This window comes from Acanthopagrus latus, chromosome 21 (assembly GCF_904848185.1).
Source record: "Acanthopagrus latus isolate v.2019 chromosome 21, fAcaLat1.1, whole genome shotgun sequence".
In the NCBI taxonomy this organism is placed as follows: Eukaryota; Metazoa; Chordata; class Actinopteri; order Spariformes; family Sparidae; genus Acanthopagrus; species Acanthopagrus latus.
Genome location: NC_051059.1, coordinates 17,944,675 through 17,966,554, shown reverse-complemented (window position 1 = coordinate 17,966,554; position 21,880 = coordinate 17,944,675). Strand labels below are relative to the sequence as shown.

The window sequence follows — 21,880 nt, the reverse complement described above, 5'->3', positions numbered from 1 at the left end:
AAAAAAAAGGGCCATCCATTGGCTTTTCCCAGGTAATTTTGCTGGTTGGTTTTTCTGTTCAGCTGCCTCTTGGCTGGAAGAGTTATTGGCGATGGTGGTGGATGAAAAGTGCCTCCACAGAGTTGGCGTCCTGCAATAGGCTGGTCTGAGTGTCTGAACTTGTAAGGTCGACGAGAAAATCCCCGGAGATGGGTCCAGGTTGTAATTCTCACTGGTACCACTGTCTGTTTCTGTCCCTGAGGTTTGATAAGCTTCTCAACGGAGGTCCTGATGTCCCGTTCTCATACAGCCGCGCTGACAGCTGGATTTTCACCCGCTGTTGGGAATGTCCCTTGGGCAAGGCCTGCGTCTGGACGACCCTTTCCGATGGTGTCAAGTCACAGATGATGCTCTGATGGTGGAGTGGGCGACCATCCAGGGTGCAGGGAAGGTAAAGGCCCTGAGTGTGGCTGATGTGACCAATCCTCCCCATCTCCTCACTGACACTAGATTCATTTCCCTGCTCCTGAGAACTTCAGGGTGCTGAAGGGGGCGGACCCTGGTGCCCTCACATCCTTCAGGCAGATGCATCATCAGGGAGTTTGGAAGACTCTTAAAGATGGTTGAAGATGAAAGCTAATCTCATCCTCTGAAGCTGGCATTGCCTTAAATGCATATTCCTTTTAATGTCATTACAATATTACATCATATTTTGGCCAGTTTTCTATTCTATTTTATATTTTGCTTTTAGCTTAATTTTATATTTTACGGTGCTATTGTTTTATACCAATATACCGAGGAAAATTCTTTGTATGTGAAAACCTTCTTGGCAATAAACCCGATTATGATTCATACCTGAACCAAAAGCTCATCGTCTCTTCCCGTCTGGGTCATGGCGAGAAAAACATTAAAGATCAGATCCTTTCAGACTTTTACTAAAGTGGCATTTGTATGGGTGACTTTCACTTTTTCCAAACTACTAGTTTAACACGATATTGTTACTTTTACTTATAGGTACTTTTTACAGCACTACTCACAACCCTGTAACTGCTTTTATTTCTTATTTTCGCTTTGTTCTTTTCTTGTTTCGTATCTCACATTCTCACATGGTTTTGGCTTTATTTTCTGTAAATGGCCGTGTGGAGTTGGACGGGAGGGATGGGGGATACAACCACTCAGTGTAGACCTGCTATGATGCTGGTTTATCCACTGATGCTCATTGGAATAGGTCACATGATTGTATTTAAGTGTAGAGATTTACTGGTAACCTTGTCTGGTTGAATGCAAAGACAATTTCAGATGGGCAGAAGGTTCATATCTTACTGTTTGTGCATTTCCTCAAAAACATTTCTTAAAAGTAATAATCCCATTTCTTTTCCACCTCCCTCCAGGGTGGCCCAGCATGTCATATATTCCCACTGGGTGGTTGGTACATTTTGCTTTTGAGTATTTGCTGTCATGCCACGGGAGCAGGAGGTTTATGTTCTCATCATATATAAATATGAGCCATTGTTGGGATTAGAGCCACACCTGTATCCACACGACACTCGTATTTAAAAAACAAAACAAAAAAACTACAGGAAACTACAACTCCCAGAGTTCCGCACGGGCGAGCTCGGACAGCAGTGCTCGGCTCTCCCTGGACGTGGAGCTGCTCCTGCAGCATTCGAGCCCCTACAGCGGGTCTGGGAAGCCGTCGATCCGCCGGGAGAAGCGGGGTTTTTTTTTTTTTTTGAAGCGACGAGGAAACACAGCGTGGCGTTTCTCTCTCAGCGTCTCCCTGACGGGCTGCTTCAGGATGGGGAATGGCATCAACAAGGTACGACTGTCATCTGTTGCATGCGACTGTTGTAGTGCTGAGTTGACGCACCCGAGTGGCGCACGGTGTTTTTTTTTCTTTTTTCTTTTCTTTTTTTTTTTTTTGAGTGGATTTGAGGAGGTGATACACACCTGTCGTCTTCAGTGGAGACTTTGAGATGTGCGGTAAAGAGTCCGCCTGACATAACTGAACATCAACCTCGTTAATTTTAAGTGTTCTGCCCATAAATATCGTGGTTATTTTTTATCCAACTCGCATGATCTGAAGTTTAGATTTAAACCATGAAGCTGTTATTTTCTAATTAGCACCTCATGTATGCAGGGTGTCATTTGAGTCTGCTGTTTGCTGTTCACTCAGCTGTTGTGTCACCTCACTGTATATATATATATATGTAGCTTTGAGTATGCATGCTCCAAACTTCTGCACTGATCTCTGTCCCTGCAGGTCCTGCCTGACTTGTACTTGGGAAATTTTAAAGGTGTGTATAAGTGTTTTTTTTTTTTTCCCCCTCTTGAATCATTTGGATTTCCTTCATATGACAGCACATATCCACAGTCACTCCATCATTCTTTCATTCTGTCTGCCTTTGTGTCTTCGCTTCTTCAGACGCGAGAGACCGAGAACAGTTAGCCAGGAACAACATCACGCACATCCTGTCCATCCACGACAGCGCGGCTCCCATCCTCCAGGTGAAACTCCCTCCATCTCCTCCTCCATGACGACCTTTCTCCCCCCCCCCCACACCTCTCGTATTTCTCATCAATTTTTTAAGGAGAGTGATGAAGCAAGGGGCCCAAACAGATCTGATTGGTTGAGCCCCGACCCTCCTCCCTCCTCGTATCAGTGCACATGACTGGAGCTCTGACACAGTCCCATGAACCGGTGTGTCAGGTTTGCTCAGGAGGAAGCTGCGTCTTTAACAAGCCAATCTGTCCCCACAGTGAACAAACAACAAGCAGTTTCTCTTCCTCGCTCATGTGATTGTTGGGGGAATGAAATGCCAGTCAGCAACAGTTGGTTAGGTCAGTGTGCCGAGTTGTGTAGGCTACTTGTGTGGGTTTTGCAGAGTAGGCGGTTGTTCTTGCCTCAGCCACTGTGGACTGTGCAAGTCTCGCTTCATTGTTATATATTTTTTTTCCAGGTTATTGATGCGGATGTAAAACTTTCTGCGTGAGAGCAGCGTCTGTTATCAGTCATTTAACAAAAAAAAGGGATGTGAACAAATCTGACTGCGAATCAGCTCAAAAACGCCTTTTTTTAAAATACAGAAGTGCTGAAACACAATATACTGAAGCCGTCGCTGTGCAGTGGCATTTATCACCTGCTGCTTATTGATTTGTGCTGAATGCATTGAGAGCAAGTGACTGCCGACTGTGTAACCAGTGTGCTTTGTCCCCTCAGGAGATGACCTATCTCTGCATTTCAGCAGCTGACCTGCCCACACAAAACCTGTAAGTACCAAACTGTGTAGCACAGAACAATGAAAGGCTGAGGCGCACACACACACACACACACACACACACACACACACACACACACACACACACACACACACACACAGAGGGAGGGAGGCTGTGCTGCGTGGGCGTCTGAGGTTCATTTTCTTCAAGCTAACGTGTAAATGATATGCTTTCACCCAGACTCAACGTTTAACTGTGAACTTGTTGTCTGACTGGATCACAGTAGCGCGGCTCTCGTTTGTTCTTTTGACAGGCACAAGCACACGCGGGGGCTTTTACCTTTTTTATGTAACGTGAGAAACTGGCAGAGAAAGGAAAAACATGAAGGGTGGTTCGTGCAATTGCCAAGGGATACCCTGGTTTTGACACATACAAATCTTCTTTGACCAAATTTCAGGCGGCCTTTTTCAGCAGGAAGGAAGTCTCGCAGCTCCGTTTCTGCAGAACCCCCTCACCCCTACACACGCATGAACACACACATGCCCTTTTCACTCTTTATGCTCTGGTTGCTTCTTACGCTCAGTCTCGGAGGCATTTGAAACCTGTTTTGTGACATATGATACCAACCCTCTCAAACCTGAGCAGAGCACACACCCCCACCCTGATCCATCCAGGATAAGGAATAAGACGGTCAGGTTCAAAAACATACACAACAATACACAACCAGGTAGATGCATACAGGAGCTGTAAGCCAGGAGTCAGTGAAGACAAAGTAACAGCACGTAGTCGCAGTTCTTGCAGGGTTCTTGCTGTGTTTAATGTGGTCACGACCTATTCTAACAAGCAGTTCTTTATGCTCCACAGGTCTCAGCACTTTAAACAAAGTATAATGTTCATGCACGAGTCCCGCCTGAAAGGAGAAGGCTGCCTCGTTCACTGGTGAGAGAACATGACCGCTGCGAACCGAGCAGTCGTAGACATGTTGGATGTGTAAGATCGACCAAGTACATGGGTGAAGCCATGTGTAACTGCTGCACAGACGAGATTGAATGATAAGCAAAAGCCTATTCTTGAACTTCCCAAAACAGAGTACAGTAACACAATACAGTCACATTGTGAGTTTGCAGCGTGGTAGCTGACCATATGTTCACAGGGGAAAGTTATATTTGGTTAGACGGAGGGTCTTCTCAGAACTACAGGGGAACAAGAGGCTATTTATAGGACCCGCGCCGCCACAGATGTCTCTACAATAACTAATAACCACAGAATGTAGGTTTTATATTATACCTCACAGCATTGTATTCTCTGTCCATCTGTCACTGTATTCTGGTTGATGTTACCTACAGTGTCACCTACACCCAGGGAGGAACAAGTCTGTATCCCAAAGCTACGATAATGGCTCCAACCGATGATTGTTTTCATTAGCTATTAATCTCTAATCTAATTTAAATATGTCAAAAAAGTGTGGAAAATGCTCATCACAATATTCCAGAGCCCAAAGTGATGTCTGTGAAGTCCTTTTTCTGTCCAACTAACAGCCCAAAGCCCCAAAATCTCCTCAATTACAAACATAAATCATCAAGAAAAGCAGCATGTCCTCACATTAAGAAGCTGGAACCAGCAAATGTTTGACATTTATGCTTGAAAATGACTCGGACTACAAATCGATCATCAACACAGTTGGCAGTTCATTTTCTTGGGAGCTGGATAAGGTGTTTACAGTACATGTTGCAGTATCCTGGTTTCTGGCGTAGGATATAAATGCTTTTCATCCTTTCTGAAATGAGTATGTGAACATAGTGACATATTCTGAACTTAACCAGAATACACAAAAACACGATCATGACTTATACGTTTATGTGCATGTTGACATCCTTACTGATAACTGTGTATTTAAACACATTACACTAACATCTAAAAGTGCTGAGGAAAAATTATCATGTCAAGTAATGTAAAAGTTCAACTGTCCATCCTTTGCCCTCTTACAGTTTGGCAGGTGTGTCCCGCAGTGTCACCCTGGTGGTGGCCTACATCATGACGGTCACAGGTCTGGGCTGGCAGGAGGCGCTGGCTGCGGTGAAGGTGGCTCGGCCCTGTGCCGGCCCCAACCTGGGCTTCCAGCGACAGCTCCAGGAGTTTGAGGCCACTCAAGCCGATCAGGTGAGGGGAAAGATGGAGAGTGTGGAATATATAACTGCTTTACGGAATAGATGTGGTTTCATTAAAGTCGTAATATGTAAGATATGGCCAGATGGTCAGATGATATCTGAAGTTAGCATGCTAGCCAGTTAGCCCCGGCCTGTCCTGTGAGATGTGCGCAAGCCGTATCTAATAAATAAACAAAATAAACTTGCAACATTTCCAAAAAGAGTTATTTTTAGATCTGTGCATCTGAAACACCCTTTGAATTCCAGATCTCTCTTTTGCCAAACTAAGGCGGGGCTCATTGCTTTCTTAAGTCATCGTACAAGATACTTCGTTCAGACTCAACACACACCAAAACACTTAATCAGAGGTCAGAGCTGCTGTAAATCACCTCTATACTGTGCCTGCCATTTTCAAACTGGTACCCAGAGGCTGCGTTTAGTCCCAGTCCAGGTTGTAGTCAGATCTTCCCAGTCATCCAAGGTTGCAATCCAGGCAGACTAGGCCCACTCAGCTGCATGAATAGCTGTCAACAGCTTGCTAACGGCAGCTATTCTTTACAGCTAAAGATAGCTGCAGCAAAGATGGATATGGATAGTTGGCAGCAGTATTTCTGGAGCTACATCTTACAAGTTACACCTTTTTATGAATGAGTAAACTATTTTCCTATTTGGCGAAATGTGTATCTTTTCTTTTCGTGTAGTTCAGAAAATGGCTCCAGACGGAATATAAGGACAACCCCTTCAATGACGAGGCTGATATACGTGACTTGCTCATAAGGGCCTCGAAAATCAACAGAGAGGAGGAGGAGAAACAGCCATCCCCCCCGTCTGGAAGCGTCTGATCACACCTGTTGATACGTTTTGCAGCTCGGTCTGGAGGATCACACCACTCAGGATCTAGCTGAAGGTCTGAGTGGACTAAAGTCAGGAATGATCCTCTAAACATCACGGACGTGAACACTGGAAGAAACCATTAAAATGTGCAGCACATATAAATTTTTTCTAAGCACCTATTGATGTTTCTGGTTGTTTTGTTTTTTTTTTTTTAATTTATGAATGTTGTGAACTTTTTTTTTGTACTGTGTGGCGACAATTTCAAACACTTAAATAAAAAAAAGAGTGGAGTCAAGTGCTGTTGTGAGTTTGTCGGTCGGTGGGCTGCCATATCGAAGGTGATAAAACACATTCTGCTCTGTGTTTATATCTGTGTTTCCTGGTTGTCTTCCTGTTTGTCTAATGTGCAGGGGAGGTCATGCATAGTGACACCAAAAACAACCAAGATCACGTTCATTTGTCACCCTCAGTCTCGTCGACTGTCCTTAGAGACTTTAAAGCATTAAGATACTTTAATTTCAGAAATGTGAGATATTATATAGTAGTCTTTTTAAATACTGCAGATCTCTGGGTATGTGCATGGATAGCCACTGGAGGGCGGTAATGAAGTAGAAGAAAAAGGCCTTTTCTGACATGAGCTCATCATTTCGCACCAGAACATCATAAAAAAAAAAAAAAAAAAAAATACACTGTACAAGTTCCTTGTCAGCAGTTTGTCACTGGAAATTAGGCTGAACTCAGGCTTTTTCAGAAAAACAAAAACATGTAGGGGGAACATTTTAGTGTCACAGGTACCATACAGGTTCCATTTCGTCCCAGTGTCTGCTCAGGGTGTCACTAGAGGGATTCCCCACCGCAGTGCTGCTTGTGTGGGCGCTGAATTTCAGAGAAATGAGCGCCTGACTGCTGCGCATCTCCTCTTGAACTTCTCAGAGCACTTCTCAGAGGCTCCTCCTTGTCAAAAATCAAGATGTGATAACATTTAAGAGTAGGACACTGAGAGAGCTTGAAAACAGATTTCAGCGGGGGAGCTCATATGATCAAAGGTAAGCAGCAGCAGCTCCTTCTTTTCTTTCTTTTTAAAGTCATAAGTAAGAAATAACCTGTAGCAACCTGTCACTCGAGAATCTTAAGCTGTCATTAAGTCTAATAAAAAAGTTTGTCACAGTTTACACAGTTTTTTTTTTTATTATCCGGTCACAGTAAGTTAAAGGAACAAGTGATATGGTGTCATTAGAATCTGTTCCGCCATGCATTGTGGTTGAGTCAAAACTCTTTCCTGTATTTTAATTATATCTACACGACTGGTGGTGTTGCTATTCGTGCATGTATCTCAAATGAGTCACATTTCTTTTCTCTGGCAGAAATGAAAACAGATAAACGTGATTAAGACAGTTTGAGTATATACACTCATGCCCTTGCTCCTTGCTTTCTAAATGAGTATAGCCAAAAATGTCACAATCATGGCTAGATTACAAGATAAAAATGTATTTAAAAATGATTATTACAGCTGCAGGGAAGCAGCCAAGTTGCGCACTAATGAACCCTTTCTCAAGCAATTTTGAGCTGAACCTAACATTTGTCTTCTCAGGTGCATTTAAATGAACAAATCTTCCATTAGAGAAAGAGTACAATCAAACATCTGTGTATTAGCATCTCAGTTAACAGGCTCTGTTTTAACCTGTCTTGGATAGATGAACCTGGATGAGGACAGCGGCCTGACAGTCAGCTGTGGCAACGGCAAACTGAGACAGTGGCTGATCGACCAGATCGACAGCCGGAGATATCCCGGCCTGATTTGGGAAAACGAGGAAAAAACCATCTTTAGGATCCCGTGGAAACATGCAGGGAAACAAGACTACAACAGAGAGGAGGATGCTGCACTCTTCAAGGTCAGAACATCCCACCTGTCTTCGCCTCTGACAACTGCATGTTAAACTCGCCACTTGCATACATAGTTAGATTTTGTTTCATTAACTTTTTTGGCACATATGCACGACTCAATAGGAAGCGTAGATGAATGTGATCAATGCTTGTTTTCAGGCATGGGCAATGTTTAAGGGAAAATATAAGGAAGGAGTGGACAAGCCAGATCCCCCCACATGGAAGACCAGACTACGCTGTGCTCTTAATAAAAGCAATGACTTTGATGAGATAGTGGCGAGGAGCCAACTGGACATCTCAGACCCGTATAAAGTCTACAGAATCATTCCAGAGGAAGCCAAAAAAGGTGAGTGCATGTAAATGTAGTTTGTATAGTGTATATGTATATATAGTTAGTCTAGTTTGTCAGTGTTTCATTCAGCCCCCCAAGTATGTGGTGACAGATGAGGTAGTAAAATGGTTTATTGCTTGAAATGTGATACCAGACAGCAATGGTGCACTCACACAGCGTTTCACAGAGCATCTCACATTGTTTATAGACTATTGGCATTTTTTTCACACACACATGCACCACTGCAGTTGATCTTGATGAGGCAGGAAGCACAAAGGAAGCCAAAGCATGTACCAAAAAGGCCGTAGTGCTTTTTTTAGAGGGCTTCGGTTACCAAGTGCAGGGTGCACATAACACAGGCAGACGACCTCCAGCCTTGCATAAGTAAGTATCTGCCATCGTACCGTTTGTCGCAGCAGAGCACTTCTTGCTATCAGTGCTCGCACTTGCTTTCTGGAAATGAACACGATTCAGATTAGGTTTTGTTGTCAGCTGCACTCACTTTGCAAAAAAACAAAAAACAAAACAACCCCCCCCCCCTGTCACATGTATGAAGATAGCAGGACCTCGCAAGTGCATGAGGCATATTCACAGTTTGAATTAGGTTAGCTGTGTTCACACAAATTAGGGCCTCATATATTCTTCGTTTAGTGTTAATCTGTACACAAAAAGCTGTTATGATAAAGATGTTCTTGCTTTTTATGGAACATATGAGCTGTAATTGTGTAGAAGCACTGTCTCCACAGCAAAGCATGGGACCAAATATCTGACAAATGTGCCTTTTTGGTTGTGTGCATTTACAGGGATGAAGATGGGCAGTATGGAGGAGACACCATCACATGTGAATTCCCTCAGCTACATTCCTCCATACACGTCTCTGCACAACCAGGTCAGCATGTGGGCCCGGGCACACGATCTGCAACAGCGGCAAGTGTCTTGATTTAATGACACCTTCCCTTCGCTGTGCTCCTTCTCTCAGGTGTCCGGTTACATGCTCTCTCAGGAGAGGAGGGACTGGAGGGATTACTCGCCTCCAGAACAACAGCCTCTCCCTCCATCACATCACCACGGGCCACATGCGGAAGTGCAGTATGGTCAGTGCCACTACCAGTCACCGTTCGGCCGGGCCTGGCCTGGGTCACACACAGAAAACGGTAAGATGTGACGGCACACACGTTGCTGATACAATGCTTGTAGCTCTTAAACTGTATAGATAGATGTTGGCCGTGCATAAGAAGTGTGACTGTAAGGCTCAGCAGGTACACAGTAAGATACACGGTCTATCTTACGTTTGATTTAATTTAACTAATGAAAGTTTGCACAGTTTTTCACTTGTCACAAATTTCTAAATAACGTCATCAATTTCCAACCACAGACGCTTCACTGTGACATCCTGTCAGTGTGTTTATAAAGCAGGCCTGAAGAGGGAATTAAATTGTGACTTTAATGACGCAAAATATAAAGAGTGTGTGACACCGCGCTGATTGTTTTGCATCATGTAACTCTCGATTCTGTCTATGTACCGAGGCTATACAGGTCAAAAAGTAGTGTCATCAGCACTCTTTGACACAAACGAAACACAAACAAGAACAAGGCTTCGGTTTGACAAGCCTGTGTGAACCATTACAGCAATAACAAGATAGAAATTACTATAGATATATTTACAAACCCACTCTTTATACCTTACAGCACATTAGAAAACAATGTATATTTGTATGTATATATGTGTGTAGATTCAAATGTAAACACTTGATCTTTTCATATTGACAAAAACTGATCATAACCATTATTTATTATTATTTTTGCAGAAACAGCACAGAATTAAAAGCAACTGACCTAGAGTCAGCTAGCAACAGCAGAGCAGCCAATACACTATATGTAAAAATCAAAGTGTGGTGAACAGAATCAGCATGACAGAAACAATAAGCACATGCGATGACATTTTTGTGCTCGTTTTAACCAAAACCTCAAAGCTGGTTTTAAACTGCCTCGAGTTTCTCTACTGTTTGTAGGTATACAGTTCCACTTCTCCACAACTGCAGTCAAGAAAGCAGATTGACCGAAGGCTGTCTTTCTGAAATTCTCTCTCCCAGTCACCCCTAGTAGATGCTCTAGTCTGCTAGGATTAGCCAGGCGTTCTTTCTAAGAGGGATGGTTGTGAGATTATGAACAATTTCATGAACCAACCATCATAAATCATCCATCAGCCATTAATATCAGACATGTATCAGAGGGAAATCATCCACATCAAGGAAATTGTATTCAGTGCTTAAACAAGACAGCACAGCGTACTGTATTTGCACATGTGGTTGTAAACGCTGATATATTCATGCTGAGGGCGTGGCAGGAGTGAAATAGCTGGGAAACATGCAGTTGTTTATGCAGCAGCCATGCAGAGCTGATCAGCGGTCTGTGCAGAAAACAGTGCAAAATTTGTTTAATGCGGACGCTCTGGTTGTTTGAGTTGCTGGGCCATGTGACATCTGCGCCTGCCTGATTCTAAACAAAATGAGACTTTAATGAGAACAACAATCATCCTTCACGTTCAAATTCTCGAATTATGGATTTTTGGAGTTATAAATGAGAGTGCTGCAGCTTCACTGATTTTACATTTAAGATGAAATGACGGCTAAAATCAACCCAATCATGTATCCATCGCGCATGAAAGCAAACACTTATGTGTTATGAAAATCTGATTGTTATTGTTGTGCATTTATGGTCTAAAATCTTGTTGCTGTTGTTGTTGTTGGGGTTACTGATGTTGTTCTGTGTATTGTCTTGTAACTATCTTTCTCTTGCCCAGGGACTAGAGATGTAAATGACCTTACAGCCAACTCTGGTACAGCTAAGAAGCTGTGCACTGTCAGAAACACAAACAAACAAATACATGTTATTTATTCTGTGCAGGTTTTCAGCTCTCCTTCCACACCTACCTTTCAGAGTCCCAACAGCCCATGTATACAATGGACCACAACAATGCCATGACTGGTAAAGAACCGTCTCTGTCTCATTTACAGACATGCTTGAAAATCCTTGACTGCATTTGCATGTACAGATAAGAAACTACAAACACCTACTTACTTCCCCATTCTGAGCAGCAGGCCAAGATAGAAAGTTTCTTATCTCTCGTGTGATGGCAGAAAAAATATTGGTTAAAATGATGCTTGGGTTGATAACAGAGAAGTGTGTAATACTCCGAGAACTGTGTTTTTATTAAGCTTGACATTTTCAGGGCCTTCTTCTGCTCAGGCTCAAACTGTGATGTGTGTTTCCCGCAGTGCTATATCTGCTAAATGTTTCCTCTCTTTCTTCCAGATTGCAGCCTGCTTGTGTCCCTATACTACAGAGAGTCTTTGGTGAAGGAGGTCACCACCACCAGCCCAGAGGGTTGTCGTATCACCTCTTCTTCCTCCTCCTCGCCATCCTCTTCCTCCTCTTCTTCCCCATGCCAAGAGGACAAGTTCCACAGCGGGGCAGAAGTGATCCTTTTCCCATTCCCGTACCCCGAGTCTCACAGGCAGGGTGCTGACATGCTTCCTAACGTACTGGAGAGGGGGGTGCTTCTGTGGATGGCGCCCGATGGGTTATACGCTAAGCGCCTCTGCCAGGGACGAGTGTACTGGGAGGGACCTCTGGCTCCATATTTGGATAAACCCAACAAGCTGGAGAAGGAGCAACCATGCAAACTGTTTGACACCCAGCAATTCCTTCTTGGTAAGCGCTGATATGTTTCTGTCGACGCTCACGTCATCCAGTTTGATACTATATCTCTGCAATAAAACTGCCTGATTATCCTTACCAAAGTAGCGATATTGTAATATAAAGGTTGACTCTTACAGATAAAAGTCCTGTGTTTAAAATTGTGTTCATCAGTCAACAGGCATAGTGTTAAACACCTGTATCTGCTGACAGCACTATAAATTGACATTATTAATTGTTTGTATACTGCTTTCGCATGCTAAGTAAGGTATTAAAGTAAAGTGTGACCATGTAAGCAGCTCACTGAGTGGAATCAATTCATGGAACTTAAAGCAGCTCCAAGGGACTTTAATTCTGTGGATTTTGGCGGTCCCTATGGTCAAAAGCGGTATGAGCACCATTGGCTCCTGTCAAGATCCTGATTGGGGTAGCATATACATTTGTTTTGGAACTGAGTGAAAGAGAAACGCAATTTCTAATATTTAATACACACAGCTGCTTGCAGGGATGCATGATGATGTTATGTATTTATTTGTGGCTGTGTAGGATCAATAACTGTACAATGATGGTGAAGAACAACGTGTTGTGTCATTCGTGCACCTAGCTTACATATTTGGTTGCTCTATGATATTGATTTTAGTGAGCTAAAGCTTAAGTTATTAGTGCTTCCTAGTAATGTCACTATGTCTTAGAAATAATAATCCAACAGCAAGATAAAGCTCAGCAGCAAGGCCATCGTAAACTGTTACATTATAAATGTTAAGCCAGTTGTTCTGCTGGCCGCTGTGTGGCATTACAGAAAACAACAGCCACCGTACCATCAGACTATAGAGTAGCTGCTTTTTTTTCTGTCTGCAATTTGTCTGAAAAAAAAAAAAAAAAGAATTTAATTTTCAGTGGCAGGCATTTAGAAAACTATACAGAAGTAGCCAATCTTCTCACTGACTTACAATCTTCGCACTCTTTTTGACTTGTTCCCCAACCAGTTCCTTTAAGTTTCTATGTTTAATACACAGTGTGGTAGTTCGATATCTTTGTCAGTAAAATTGAACTAGAAGCTCAGGCCGCCTGATAAAGTACAAGGGTAAAAAGCACAATAGTTCCCCCTAAAATCATAAAAGTATGAAGTGTATGGACTCCAATAAATTACAAGCGATTTAATTGAATGAAGGAAGTGATTAAATGAATAGACATATTTTCTATCTGACAAAGCTGGTGATCCTGTTCGTCAAACAGAACAATTCAGAGTGCACTGATAACCGCTCTGCTTCGGGCGTTTACAGTAAGACAACGATTGTTCTCATGTCGATAATTCCTGTGATGTTAATGATGATAGGAGAGGCTGCAGGTGGTTTAGCTGGGTAAGTCCCTCTCAATATCAAGGTAGCACTAAGAAGCAGATTCTCAGCAGGGGGGCAAGAGTGTCCCCACCCACCACCTGTGGTCCACCACACAGCATGACGAGGTGGTGTTCTCTCTGTGCCATTTCACACCGAAATTTCCACCATCCTCGTCTATGGTTTCCAGACATGTCATGATCAAGGAAAATGTCGTGTGAGCAATTTGGAGTTTTCTTAATGTTTATTTAAATGTGACATGCTGGGGTGTGTGAGAAGTAGCACATGCTTTGTTTGTTATGACGGATGTCCCTCATTCCCCCTCTTTTGTCTTCTTCTTCAATCAGAGCTGCAAGACTTTGTCCACAATGGCCGGCATTTACCGAGACACCAGGTGGTGCTGTGTTTTGGAGACGAGTACCCCGACCCACAGAGGCCGAGGAAGATGATCACAGCACAGGTACTGAAACATCTTTACCTGGTAGTTGGATGCATTTTGTGGTGGGGGAAAATGTGTTATCATTACTCTAACGGCCATATACGCCCCATATTAATACTGTCTTACTAACATAAAATACGGTAACTAGCCAACTTATTTAGACCGAAATTTAGCTGAGACCTATAACGTCTACTGCAGCTGCCATTAGCTGGTTAGCTTGATAAGCCGTGCGGTCTGGACTGGAAGCGCGGGGCTCTGGGCGAGTGTTGGTGTTTACACAGCTAGCATATGAGCTTGGCACAGAGAAGGGCCAGAGTTAGCTGTTTAGCATGCTAACTTTAGGAGCTATCTCACAATATACAGACGTCATAATGCCAAAAGTGGTTAATTCTTCACATTTTGTTATTCATTTTAGTTTATTTTTAAATGTTTTCAACTACAGTTCTTACGTACTGCACCTTTAAATTTAACTATGGTATTCATAGTAGTAGAGTCAGACAGACGGACACATAGCAAAACAGAGGGACATTAATTTTACAGTTAATTCCTCTCCATCGGCCGTAAATAATCAAGTTAAAGTTTATTTTCCTTTAGATTGTGGCTAGAAAGCTGAAAGAGATATAGAACAACAACACGATGAAGATATTACAATCTTTGTTACGCAGCTTGCTAGCAAACCTAAAACCTTTAAACACCCTTTTGTTCCCCGAGACAGTCATGTCTGTGAGAACTGATCTCTTCCTTCGTAGGGCACAGTGGTATAACATGATTCAGCAGCCACACACACATTTCATACAAAGGCCTAATTTCATTCTTAGGTGGAGCCGGTGTTTGCCAGAAAACTGGTGCACTATTACCAGCAGAACAATGGCCACTACCTGCGGGCCTACGACCACATCCAGGAACAGAACACACCTCCAACAGTCGACTATCCCTCTCAGAGACCTCTGCAGCATATCCAGGAGTGACATGCACACACAGACACACACACACACACACACGTGCAGGATGGGATAAATGTGAACATAAAACCACTGCCTGTATGACTGCAGTGCTGTGTACTGTAAATGATAGCAGCAGCTGTCATGGTTCTGAGGGGTAGAGATGGGGAAGACCCTGTCGATTTCACTCGCACACCTTTGTGTCGTAGTCTTTGTGTCAGTGACTGTGGAGGAATGTGTGTATGTGTTTGCGTGTTTTTCTTTTTTTTTCTTCTTCACTCTACAAGTATTATTGTGACAATGTGAAGGAAGCGGTTTGAGGGTGGGGGGATGAGGGGAGTGGAGAGCGACTGAGACAGGAAGTACTAGCACAGGTGCACAGGAAGAATGGCCCCTAAGACAAACACTGATATGTAAAAAGGGACAAAACACACCATGAATGAATAGTTGTTGTAATTGTATTTATTGTATTGAACCGGGTACTTAACTTTCACTTAGATGAGCAAGTGACCTGTCAACGGTGTCATTCGTCACTTATTACAGATGTCAATTCTGTTTTTTTTTTGTTGTTTTTTTAAAAAAAACAAAAACAAAAACAAAAGAAAACGGAGAAACTGATGTTATCGCTGGTCTGGTGGTGTTGTAGAGGAAGCTGTTATCACACATCTCTTACCTCTGGGCTGCTACACGTATTGCAGGGCACACTTCTACTAAATCTGTTTTCTGCTAAATCTGATCAGCCTAAATGCATCTGATTCCTTCTAATTATATAGAATTGATCAAACCAAAAATGCGGTTTGCAGGCGGTGATCGAGATGATTGATTTCGCTTGCAGAGTCGTCGTATGTACAGTTTTGAGTATTGATGGTGATTTTAGGCCAGTACAGGTTTGTCTTCATATGTATCTAGTGGTTGTTGGCATTGGAAATGAAAACCGTGTGTTAGGCTTTAAGTGGAGACAATTTTTTTTTTTTTTTTAACTTTTTATTTTCTAATGTACAGATGAAAATGCAAATCATAGAATACAACAGTGGTTTCCAGCCTGGCGCTTGGGACCTCATGTAAGAATACCTTTAAAGTCACCAGATGATTACAGAGATAGTACAAATATATATTTTTATTTGCTACATGAAATTATCTTTGATTCTGCTTTTTTTTCTTGCTTTGTCTTATAAAATATTGTACAGGTTTATGTTTTCAAGTTTCTGAAAATTATTTAAATGAAACATCACATTTTGAAATACGTTTTTTGATAACTTTGCCAGCTTGCAGCTGGATTTTTCAAGATCACGAGATCACGTTCAAGCTGCATGTTGTGTTGCCAAACACATGGGGCAAAGTCCTGCTCCTCCCATGGGAAATTATTTGGGAAACAATTTGAACAGAGTTAAGGGGGAGCGACAAATACACTTTTGATCATGTTTGAATTACTTATCTGACATTTGTCAATTTAAAAGATCATTTTGCAGGTCGAGAACGTTGCAGTTTGTCTGAGTGATCGTAAAATACCTGTTAAAAGGTGAAACTCGCAACAGATTTTGCAATATTGCCAACTGTTAAGGGAACGAAGAGTTGGTCAGTTCTGTGAGCTAGTTTATAAATACGGGACTGGCTCTACGTGGTGTCGGTTTGTGGTTTTGTTGAGAGTTAAACAAAAAGATGTCACAAACGCAACTTGCGTTTTCTAACTTCGTATTTACGCAGCGTTATATTTCATTAGTTTTATGACAAACTGTTAAAAAAACAAAACATTTAAATGTGATATATAAGTATGTGATGGCACAGTTCAAACAGGATCAAAACAATGATTTGTCTCTTGCCCTTCACGACCATAAATGGTTTGAGAGAGGAGGCGCAACATTGCCTTTCTACGAGGAACTACTGGCAGCTATGACCCTGTTTCGAGTGTAATGACCAGCGAGTAACGGGGCTGTTTGTTTGAAAAAAAGGAGCAAAGAACGGTGATGAAGGCTTCTGTCGTTGGAGAAGATATGTTTGCTCTTCTTTTGATCGGTGTCAATAAGCCTTGACTTGACTTAACTGAAGAGGGCTGACAGGAAAAGTCACACTCATCCCGTAACTTGCGAGGAATCAGTACCTGTTCCTCTTGACCTGAAACTAGTGGCCTCACAAATGAGAAGAAAAACTACCTGCAGGATTTGGCCTGCGAGGAGATTTTTGGTTCCCATGCCAGAGGAGCTACTGAAGGTTCACACACTGGATGTAACATCCGCACGAGAACTGTCCTAGAGCTCCTGAGAACCCGCTTAGGAACGTGTATACATAATACATCCAAATCTGATCAGTCAGAAAAATTCCTTGTGACGGTTAGCTGTTAATGGCTGCTAATGATGCAGTAAGAGGGATGAAGGTTTTGTTATGTTTTTCATCTGTGGTCCAGAGTTTCGATCTGTGCGTTTACTTCCTTCACACTTAAACCACATCACTTTCACAATGGCTTGAAAAGTCTGACCAAAATCTCAGACGGGAATGTTTTTCTGTTTCTCTGAGTGCGTGTGTGTGTGTGTGTGTGTGTGTGTGAGAGAGAACCAAAAATCCTTTTCCCCTCCCTCAAACATCTCGTCAGTCCCAATAATTATGTGCTTGGCGAAATTTTGTTTCACATTATATCACAGTCAGACATCTGACTCATTCAAATGTAAATAAAAATGCGAAAAATGTGAAAATGTGAAAACGTTACCGGCTCCATGTACAGTGCATAAGAAGTGTGTGTGTGCGTGTGTGTGTGTGTGTGTGTGTGTGTGTGTGTGTGTGTGTGTGTGTGTGTGTGTGGTGAACGACCATGTGTGAGCATGTGTGTGGGTGGGTACAGGCTATGTGTCACACTGTTGCACTATTACTGTTATCAGGAATTGACATTTGTGGACTCTGGATAAAGCATGTGACTCCCCCACCTACAGCATCAGTGACTCAAACACAGACACGCACACCCATTTCACATCACTCGTTACAGTTACAGTAAAACATTCAGAAGAAGGTACAGAAGAAATATCAATGTAAGTGAGAAATACTGAAAATAAATGAACTGTACAATAAATCTTGATTATGACAACGACTGGAGATCATAAGGAGGGTGATTAATATAAAATCGCCTTGTGGATAAGTGATTTATTTTGAAATAAAGTTATCAGTCTTCATCCGCTCTTGTCTGCTGTGCCGTTTCATCTTTGAGCTCTTTTTTGATTTTCAGTCGAAGGGAGGGAGAGCGAGAGAGTCATATTGGTAAGAAAAGGACGAAAAAGGTGGTGGTGGTGGGGGGGGGAGAGAAAAGCACATTCACACATTTGCCATGGTGTTTCCCCCTCTGCAGGAAGCCACATCATTTGTAGTCAGGCCTCAGTTTTTCCGCCCCGCGTGAGCCGTTACTCCAGGCGACGTCGCCTTAGCCCTTCACTCGAAAGCTTTGGACCAGACGGTTTAGTCAGCCGATGCCCTGAGGGTCACACAGAAAAACTTTATTTTCTGAGAAATGAAACTAACACTTTTTGTTCTTTAAAAGAAAGTGATGTTGGTTCCGTCTTGACTCAGTGACTATGATTAATCATACCAACCATCAGGCCAAAATGGATCAATCATTCTCATGGTACTGTGTCAGTCTTTCTGCTTATTTATTCCTCCTGAAAAAAGATCAAAAACTCTGATACCCTCATCCTGTTCTTGCCTGTTCTTTGATTTGATTACATCAATCACACTTACTACAAAACTCACTTAGACTTTTGAGCCGACGTTCTCTGATGCTACAGTTTGAATCAAAAGCAGTATGATTTATACATATATTAATGTATCACCTCCGTACACAATGAGTCTCTGAGTCGAGAAACAAATGAGGATTGAGTCACAAGCACACAGGAGCAATATTCTGCTGACATCTGCTGGTCAAACAAAAAGAGAGCTGTGGCTCTCGAGGACGAATCTTAGTGGAAGTTAGAAAAAGAAGAACAAAAAGTTAGAAAAGAAGAACAACAACTTTCCTCGCTTTTACCTTTCTTTACGATACCAAAGATTTACCTTTTCTTCCTTTTTCTTTCTCTTCTAAAATACGTGTCCTCTTGAATAGTTTTACCTGTTCAGGCCTCTGTAAATGATTTAACAATCAGAGAAGGTAACAATGGCTCAGAGTTCATAGAAATATGAAATATATATTCAAAAATATGTTTGATCCCAATCCAAAAATGTATCCACTGTCAGTTCCTACAGTAAGAGTTAAATCATGCTTAAAGATATAATTTGTGACATTTCTGCTTTAAAATGTGTTGAAAAAATGACAAGACATTGTTGTGTATCTTGTTGAGTTGTGTACTTTTTTGTAAAAAAAAAAAACAAAAACAAAAGAAAAAGCAGAACATTTTTAATTTATTCCAGGTAATGGTACGTTTCATTTGGTGGCATGTTAATATAACTTTAGGGACAGAGTCACAGACTGAGGGAGTTACATTACATTACTTTTAATACAGCACATTACCTCGTCTGTGAACATATCTGCCTGAGTCACGTAAATCAATTTCCATCGGCAATGGTGGCTGTTTCACAGTGGAGAAAACAACTCCCATGAGCCCACGCTGCTTACGTGTTTTGTTTTGACGAAGTAAAACTACAACAATCCTAGCATCGAAATATACTTAAGGTACCAAAAGTAAAAGCAATCATTATCATCTCAGAAAAAAATTACAATGTTAGTGAATAGTAATTATTAATGCATCATACATGTCACTTTAATGTCGCAGCAGAACAGGTAAGACAGAGTTAATATTCATTACTTTATATATTAACGGATAGCTTATCCTATACTAATGTATAATCATTTATTTGTTGACTTATTTGTAATTAATAATCTGAATCTGCAAAGTAACTAATAACTAATGAAGTGGAGTACAAAATACAATAATTGACTAAAAGTATAAAGAAGCATTCCACCACTCTTCATATATCATTCTTATTGTAGCCTCCATTGTAGTCCATGAGGAAACTTCACACCAAACTGTTCATAAAAGACAGTCCCGGAGTGAGAAGCAAGTCTGTATCAAGACGAGACAACTAACAAGTATCAAAAATAACCTTTTTCTGCACACTGTATAGACATTACATTCTTGAAATCGCTCAACTCAGCTTGCAGATTGGATGAGTGCCTGGTCAGATCTCCTTCCTTTTTTAAACCCTCCTCCCTGAGAACATACCTGCGGTAACTCTACACTAGACTCAGAGTTCCCGACCCCATAATGTTTAGGGTCAGACCCCTGCCTGGGAGTTGATGACAGTCCTGTTTAACCCTGTCAACTCTGGCTGATCCCACTGTTTAGGAAGGTGATGACCTCATTCTCCTTTTTTTTTTTTTTTTTAAACCAAGTTTGACCCTCAAAACATCTCTACAAATCTACCAGTCACCACTCACAGGCGGCGTAGCAACTCATGGGAGCACTGTTAACGAATGATCATGTCAAGACTTTTTTCTAATAATAACACACACATTTCATCCTGTTCATGCAAGACGTTATCACTTCATTATCATAATAGTTTACCTCACTGACCCGCACAAGGCATGAGAGTTCTTCTCCATCGCCAGTAAATAAAAATGTCATTGGCACAATTAACCGTCGTGAATTGTTTTCAGATGTCTGTGTTTATCTGAGGCTCTTCAGATAACAATGCACTTGACCCGGTACGTTGTGATGGCAGGAAAGCAATAACAGTTGTCGGATAAGGAGACGCAAAGTAATGGAAAACAATCGGATGAGCTAGGACACGAGTGTAAACAGATAAGGCTTGATAAGCCGAACAATATGGTGGTCTGCCTGGCACCGATGTGATGGGTCGGGCTGCCTGTTTAGTTTGGCGGGCAACTAACAGAAGTTTTGGAGATAGGAGATGTTGTGAAATCATTAGACAAAGTAGGAAATGATGTATTTTCGCCATAATCTAGATTTCCTCCAGAGAAACACAATAAACAGTGAATAATTTCTACCAAACCAAGAGCATGGAAAATGTGACTACGATGCAGTAAATGTAAATGACCAGCAGGGAGTGATGTGTCATTGGTTGGTTGATGCACTTGAAGAACTGGATTGAGTGGAGTGAATTCTTGTCATGTTCACACATTTGGGGGGTCAGACTGCAGTAATGGGTGCGTTCACAGACCCCTTTGATCCCTCTTAATGGCCCCGAGACGTGACTCCCTGTAACACCCCTGCTTTAACATGCGAGCACACATCTGCACATGCAGAAATCCACACACACAGACACAAACACAATTGTATAACTTATTTCCCTCCTCTTAACATAATCGAATCTTCCCTTTGGATTTACTGCATTTCTATTTTTTATTTTTTGGGACTTCCCTTCACCAGTTTTTCAGAAAAACTTGTGACACGCAGAACCGGCGTTGACAGAGAGACGGAGGCGGTCAGAGTGACAGCTCGTGGGCTGAGTTGCGTGAGAGTGACTCGGGCTGTTCTCAGACTCTGTGTGGTCTGGGTGTGTGGTCTGCAGCTGACGGGCAGGGAGGAGGACAGGAGAGCCCTGTGAGTGCATGTGTGTGAGTGCATGTGTGTGTGTGTGTGTGTGTGTGTGTGTGTGTGTGTGTGTGTGTGTGTGTGTGTGTGTGCTCGTGTGTTTACTTTATCCCGAGTCAGGTCCAGGCTCTCTGAAGCCATGTCCTGACTAGAAAGCTCTGCCTTCCGCCACTCAACAGCCCCGGTTCTGGAAGATAAACACACACTGCCACCACTTCTGACATGGCTCATCTAAGGGATCATTCTTATCCTTGTGTACTTACAGGACCTGAGAGACCTTCAGGTTTGAGGGTCTTAGGCGAGTGTGTAATTTCTGAAACTACAGCCTTGTAAAGTCATTTTCCTAACAGCGGTAGATTAGAGATTACACAGTTCTTTAATCTTGTTAGACATTTTGCACTAAACACAGTTCTGATGCAAGAAATATGTGCATTTTTCATTTTTTTTAAATTCTTGAGCCCGGCGGAGACCGGACTTTTGGGGCGATACAATTATCTCCCAAATGTGGTTTGTTAAACTTGTCTGACAAAGATGTGTATGTAA

At 42.2% G+C, this 21,880-nt stretch overlaps 2 protein-coding genes across 2 annotated transcripts; both read left to right on the top strand.

The window, feature by feature from the left end:
- Positions 1–1,580: 1,580 nt before the first annotated feature.
- dusp22b (dual specificity phosphatase 22b) lies at positions 1,581–6,474 on the top strand. Its single transcript, XM_037082644.1, has 7 exons — positions 1,581–1,798; positions 2,243–2,276; positions 2,405–2,487; positions 3,200–3,249; positions 4,063–4,137; positions 5,187–5,358; positions 6,047–6,474. Exons 1-7 carry the CDS (start codon positions 1,778–1,780, stop codon positions 6,185–6,187), a joined length of 576 nt encoding a protein of 191 aa, XP_036938539.1. The 5' UTR covers positions 1,581–1,777; the 3' UTR covers positions 6,188–6,474.
- A 532-nt stretch (positions 6,475–7,006) lies between these two features.
- irf4a (interferon regulatory factor 4a) lies at positions 7,007–17,967 on the top strand. Its single transcript, XM_037085248.1, has 9 exons — positions 7,007–7,225; positions 7,874–8,071; positions 8,223–8,409; positions 9,198–9,283; positions 9,374–9,548; positions 11,302–11,382; positions 11,710–12,108; positions 13,778–13,890; positions 14,688–17,967. The coding sequence occupies exons 2-9, from the start codon at positions 7,874–7,876 to the stop codon at positions 14,835–14,837; spliced, it is 1,389 nt and encodes a 462-aa protein (XP_036941143.1). The 5' UTR covers positions 7,007–7,225; the 3' UTR covers positions 14,838–17,967.
- The last annotated feature ends 3,913 nt before the right edge of the window (positions 17,968–21,880 follow it).

Bases quoted from the DNA above. Each gene is read 5' to 3' on its own strand.
- dusp22b (XM_037082644.1), top strand. From the start codon at position 1,778: ATGGGGAATGGCATCAACAAG. The intron at 3,250-4,062 runs GTAAGTACCAAA...TATGCTCCACAG, and splicing joins GACCTGCCCACACAAAACCT to GTCTCAGCACTTTAAACAAA. The intron at 4,138-5,186 runs GTGAGAGAACAT...GCCCTCTTACAG, and splicing joins GAAGGCTGCCTCGTTCACTG to TTTGGCAGGTGTGTCCCGCA.
- irf4a (XM_037085248.1), top strand. From the start codon at position 7,874: ATGAACCTGGATGAGGACAGCGGCCTGACAGTCAGCTGTGGCAACGGC. The intron at 8,072-8,222 runs GTCAGAACATCC...GCTTGTTTTCAG, and splicing joins AGGATGCTGCACTCTTCAAG to GCATGGGCAATGTTTAAGGG. The intron at 8,410-9,197 runs GTGAGTGCATGT...GTGCATTTACAG, and splicing joins TCCAGAGGAAGCCAAAAAAG to GGATGAAGATGGGCAGTATG.